General features: G+C 37.8%; 1 protein-coding gene across 2 annotated transcripts; it reads right to left on the bottom strand.

Moving 5' to 3' along the window:
- Positions 1-1506: 1506 nt before the first annotated feature.
- Positions 1507-5935, bottom strand: stxbp6l (syntaxin binding protein 6 (amisyn), like). Of its 2 annotated transcripts, none has more exons than XM_087812833.1 (7): positions 5782-5935; positions 4746-4913; positions 4546-4676; positions 4161-4488; positions 3998-4096; positions 2144-2295; positions 1507-2080 (listed from the first exon to the last, which is right to left on the bottom strand). In XM_087812833.1, exons 2-7 carry the CDS (start codon positions 4894-4896, stop codon positions 2057-2059), a joined length of 885 nt encoding a protein of 294 aa, XP_087668959.1. In that variant the 5' UTR covers positions 4897-4913; positions 5782-5935; the 3' UTR covers positions 1507-2056. The 2 variants fall into 2 exon arrangements, with proteins under 2 accessions (XP_087668959.1, XP_087668960.1); XM_087812834.1 differs by having other exon boundaries at positions 4746-4910.
- Between the last annotated feature and the right edge of the window lie 202 nt (positions 5936-6137).

Below are 6137 nucleotides of genomic sequence, written 5' to 3'. Positions count from 1 at the left end.
ATCTCTAGTGGAGAATGGAGAACCCATTAGCTGCCCTAAGTTGCAGCCAATGGCAGGAGCGAAGCCTCTCTTGATCACACATCTCGATATGTTGCTGAAAGAAACTCTGTAATGGTAGAGACCATTGACCCCGTTTCCACCGAGCATGGAACAACTATTCCTCCCATTACAACATCTATGTGTGGGCAAGTAGCAATTAGCATAGCTTGTTCGCCATCCTTTACAATATCATACGAGCTGGTAGTCACTCCCTCCGAACCTTGGCTAGGCAGTCCAGTTCGTGGTAGTGTCCCTGAGGCAGAGCTACACAATTTGGCCCGTTCACCTGAGGACCATCTGGCACTGATGGTGAAGGGCGGTGAGGAGCAAGTGCCTCCCTGCACTGCAAGTGTCCAGGTTGCCGACACCACCTGCAAATGACCGAGCACCTTCACGGAGGACGAGGACGCAGCTGGCTAGCCTGCAGATGAGTAAGCGTATCAGCAAACCTATTAAGCTGCTCCTGCTGAAGCCTTACTTCACCCCAGGCTAGTGCATCTCCGACAATGCGCTAGCCTGGGGTGATGTACCCCCGGGCTAGTCTTCTGTACACCATACTGCAACCCCAAAACAGAGGGAACTGAATGACTCCGCCCTCTCACACTCCCTGGTACTCTTTTGAACCAGATTAGTTTTACCGGGGATAGGGATAGAATAGAATAGAAAGAATAGTAATAATTCAGGAAACAAAATGATTCTTTTAACACAAATCAAGGAACATTTAAGAATACGATTAGAATTAAACCCCTCCTTTTATTTTTTTAATTGATTTTTAAATTTTGTCTTATTTTTTCATGTATTTATACATTTAGTCTTTTATTTATTCATGTATTTATACATTTGGACATTTTGTTGTCAGTATGCAAATTAAGTAGACGGGTTGAACATCAGTCTAAAGCAGTGATTGGTTACAGCGACGTCATCGGATCAACTACTGGTGCGTTGACGAGCATCATACGTTAACATAGCTTCAATGCTAACTTCGGATAATCCTGGGAAGATGGAACGCGTACATGCTATTGCTAATGATCTATGATCAGCGCTGATATAGATATGAAATTAGATGAGATCACAGTCCAGCAAATATTGTGTATAATGTGTCTGGTTGTACTGCGTTTACAATGTTATTCTTGTGATCAGAGTACATGAGTTATTCATTTCCTGGACAGATGGGTGAGCAAACCACAATGTAATGTCTCACTTCAAGTCTAACAAATCGTAAAAATACTCAGGTAGTACATTGTGAAGAATGTACTACCTGAGTTACTCTCTGGTGTCAATTATGGGAGAATATAAACAAGTCTAAACAAATAAATAGAAAAAAAGAGAGTTTGCCTATTATTCAATGTTAAGTTACTCCTTATAACAATGTCTCAAATTGTTAAGAAAAGACAAAATGTATAAATAACTAAACGTATATATACATAGAAATACCACCGTTCTTTAACACAAATAAATTCAGTCATATTGATATTTATCCACACATTTATTTATTTATTTATACATTTTGTTATTTATTTATACATTTATTTATACTTGTGTCATTTATCGTCCTTCATACACATGATAAATACTACACTTAGTGTCTGTATGCTTTTTTGATATAAAACAATCAATCAGGTGAATGTCATAACGAAGTTTAAAAACGGATAAAAGTTGTTGGTTACACACAATGTGAAGACAAATTAGTCAACAAAATTGACAATAAAGTGACAACAGACATACAGACCATTAATTTCTCAGCACAAGTTGCCCCACTTGTAGGGGATACTTGGCACCAAGTAAACGCTGACAAGACACATACAAATAAATTAACATGTTTAAATTAAAACTTCAATTTGATATGTTGAATGTAGCTTTACATTTATTTCACGGTAAGTTTGTAAAACATCAGCAGCTTTAGGTTAAGTCCAGCTCAATCTCAGCACTATTAATCACTAGTCACACACACAATGATGCTCAAGAGGTCAAAGGTTAGTGGTCAAACATCGCATAGTGTCTGCAACTCCCTCGAACCCTACTTTGAGTGTTTAAGGGCAAGCTGGAAAAAAATAAAAACATTATTTAGTAGAATCAGTGAAAGTGCAAAGTGTAAAGGTGTCACCTTGTGGGTCGCATCTGCAAACTGCTGGGCTTTAGCAAGCAGCTCCACAGTCTTGTCCTCTGCCTTGGTCAGCCTGTGGCCTCGCTCCCCCAGAGCCACACTTATCCTCTGGACTACTTTTGTGCTTCCTGTGGCCTTCTGAGCAAGCTTTGCTGGTGATGACAAAAATTAGAAGAGGTTTTTGCAATTTAACTGGAAGGATCGTACATTAGGTTCATGTTATGGTTCTCATTTCCCATCATGCTACTCTGATGCATGCAACTCTTTTCAATCTTAACTTAAGTTTACCCTAGTCTGATCAAGCCCGAAAGAAAAAAATGATACACACTACTAAAACATTTAATTGGTTAGATTTTTGTTTTGGTTTACCAGCTATATTCATCTGGATTAAAGGTTCTAAATGTTTCTTGCTGCAGCCTGGCACCTCGGCCTCCATGACTCTGTCAGCGGGTTCAATGGTGCCCTGTGCTCCCGCCCCCTCCTGCTGCTCCCCCTCAGTGCTTCCTAAACACCAGCGATCCTGTCATCGCTCTCCCGAAATAAACAACTTCTCCTGTCATCTGACTGCCTCATCACTGAGCACAGTGCTGTCTTTCTGCAGTCAGAATGAAGAATGGACAAACTCGGATAGAAGAAAAAAAGAAGGATCAGCTCATGGTAATGTGACCTTAGTGATGGAGATATTTAACCAATATATGAACACTGAGTCGAAAAATCATTCACCAGATAACTAATGATGAGCTCAATGAAAAAAACACAACACAAAAATAAATAAATATAATAGCATATTGCTTTTTTTTTCTTTGTCAATTCATTTTCCTTTTTTTTTTTTTTCTCAATTCATATTGCTGATGGATCGGATGACATCACTTACAAGTGTTAAGTAGTGAAAAAAGTAGCAATACTTTGTACACATATTGAGACAATTCTGTACTTTTTGCTTCAGTCACTGGGTCTGTGAGCAAGAAGTCCTCAGAATCCGGAGTCCAGTCGGTGACATTGTGGCATAATGTCATTTGGATTCATGTTGTTGTGTTGTGGCTTAATGTTGTGTGTTGTTGCATAATGTTGTTATGTTGTGTCTATATGTTTTTGTGTTCTGGCATATTGTTGTCAGTTGTGTCCTTATGTTTTTGTGTTCTGGCATAATGTTGTGTGTTGTGGCATAATGTTGTTGTGTTGTGGCTTTATTTTGTTTTAGTGGAGCTTTAAGTTGTGGCTTTATGTTGTGGCTTTCTGTTGTTTTAGTGTGGCCTTATGTTGTGGCTTTGTGTTGTCTGTTTTGGCATAATATTGTATGTTGTAGAATATTTTTGTTTTAGTGTGGCTTTATGTTGTTTTAGTGTGGCTTTATGTTGGGCTTAATGTTTTGTGTTGTGGAATAATGTTGTTTTAGAGTGGCTTTATGTTGCTGTATTATTGCTTAATGCTGTTGTTTTGTAGCATACTGTTGTATTAGTGTGGCTTTATGTCGTTGTATTATTGCTTAATGCTGTTGTTTTGTAGCATAATGTTGTATTAGTGTGGCTTTATGTTTTTGTATTATTGCTTAATGCTGTTGTGTTGTGCCATAATGTTTTTTAGCGTGGCTTTATGTTGCGGCATAATGTTCTCCTATTTTGGTCTTATGTTTTTGTGTTGTGACTTTATATTGTTTTGTTGAGGCATAATGGTGTTTAAGTGTGGCAAGATATTGTTTTATTGTGGCTGTGTGCTATACTTGTATGTTGTATGTAAGTGTTGAGGTTTTATGTTGTTGCATATACACTGGTACACCATTATATAATTAATTCAGAAGCATATTTACAAAATAAATCTTTTTTTTTTGTTGCACAAAATGTATTTTTTACTAACCTTTACCCTTGGAGTGACCTTGGTTGGTAGCCATCCTGCTCTTCATGCGGTTAAGGAAAACTTTGCAGCGATACATCAGCAGGTTCATGGTGCAGGCGTCTAGGAAAAGAAAGACGTCAAATAATTCTGTTTACTGTGATCAATGAAGGTGATTAATGATTACCTCCTGTAAGTTTGGACTGGCAGTTGATGAACTCGGTTGGTTTTGTTGGAGAAATACTTTTCCTTCTAGCCTGCAGCGCTTTCACTGCTGAGCTAGACAGTGTGTCCATGGGGTCATCTTCTACATGTTGCTCTCCTCTCTGAGTGATCGTTCCCTTTATAGAAGCTTTTCTATGTTTCACAACACTGCCTGGTTTCCCCAACTTCCCCTCCCAGTAGGTCCGGCAAGCGTGATACAGGATCTGGATGAAGATGCATTTCTCTGCTGAAGATCTGGCCACCCACTGGTCCGTCTCACTTTCAAAGACCAGGTCAAATTCTGGACTGTCCTGAAGGAGAAGAGAAAAATCAAAAGAGAACTGGCAGGTTCTGAATTATTTGCAGACCTTGTTGGGGTTGATCCCGTTGACCTGTCTGAGCTGGTCCACTGACCAATTGGACCTCTTTTTGAAGGTGTCAGATCCAACAAACTGCTTGACTTTGGTGATGAGGAGCTTCCGTGGTTGTTTGTTGGTCACTGTAAGAGACACCAGAAGTCATCAAACATTCAATCCTTTTAAAAAAAAACAAGGGGTTCAAACTGTACCTGACACACAGATAAATGTGCTGTAGTCTTTCTCTCCAGCTGGCAGGAAGGACATCCTCTTCCTCTTCCTCCTCCACACCTCCACCACCACCAGCAGACGTTCATCATGAGGGATGAATATCTCTTTGTTGATGGCAGACTGGATGCTCATTGTTGTGACCTACTCTGCTAATGGATGGACATGAATACATTATCGAAAAAGCTTGTAGTTAAAAGCATTTTTCAATAAAACAACTTTTTTTTAATTATTTTACTGACACCACCTTTTGTAAACATGCATGGAAATATAATAAAATACTTTATTAAGCATCTCCTAAACTACATTTATGAAGAAGCAAAATATTGTATACTTTATGATATGTATTATACAATGGATTAATGGAGACACAATATTTAGTTTAAAATATATCTCTGTACTCTTTACCTGTGTTATAATAAATAATATTGCCAAACTAAAATATATGTAATATACGTCTTTCAACCAACAGCTTTCTACCACTGGCTAGCTAATTTACTAATGAGCAAATTTGGCTACTTTTCTCTTGTTTGGTAACCGAACAAAACATCTAACAAATGACTGTAAAACTTTACTACTTAACTTTTTTGAATTTTGGATCATCACATTATTATTTACTTGAGTAGGCCAACATAGCTATTGTTTCAATACTTTTTTAAATGTAAAACAGCAACACATGCTGAGTTTTTGCTTTTGTATCCAAAAAATCAATCAACATATTATTTTATTTTTCAAAACCTAGATACATTAAATATTGAACCAAAACAATCAAAACTTTAAAATATAAACAATTATTTAATGTTTTTATTTCTTGCTTCTTGTGATTTACTATGAAATAGTCATCAAGTTCATTCAATGATTCTTCTCCAGCACTTCACTTTCATCACATTTCGTCCAGCAAGCAGAATCAACCTTAACTACGTTGTTACTATTAATTTGAATATATACTAAACATTTGATTAAAACTTTGTATTGAATCATCTCTGTTGTATTTAACAAAAAGTAGTTTGTGATACTTACCTCCTGTTCCCTACCTTACAAATCTTCTGAGCAATTCCTGTTAGTATTAAATGGAATTAGTAAATCTGTTAAGATAAGAGAAATTTCCTTTGCATCCTCTTTGGTTTTATCGATCGCCAGCCACACACCGAGCGGTGTGCCGCTATGTGAAGGCACTGACAGTCCACAGTTAGTTCCACTGCAGAGGCTGGTCGAGGTCAGAGAACAGTGACCATCTATTTGTGACCTGCTGCCATTAACCACTGCATGACTGTGACTCTGACAGTTTGTTGTGAGAAAAGTCTGAAAGATGAATATGAAATTGTTTTTTATTCCTGAAGTATCTACTGCTTCGTAGCGAGGCACATACATTACAA

Source organism: Callionymus lyra, chromosome 17 (assembly GCF_982586985.1).
Source record: "Callionymus lyra chromosome 17, fCalLyr1.hap1.1, whole genome shotgun sequence".
NCBI lineage: Eukaryota > Metazoa > Chordata > Actinopteri > Syngnathiformes > Callionymidae > Callionymus > Callionymus lyra.
Note: the sequence above shows the minus strand (reverse complement) of the source record. Positions and strands in the feature narration are given on the sequence as shown.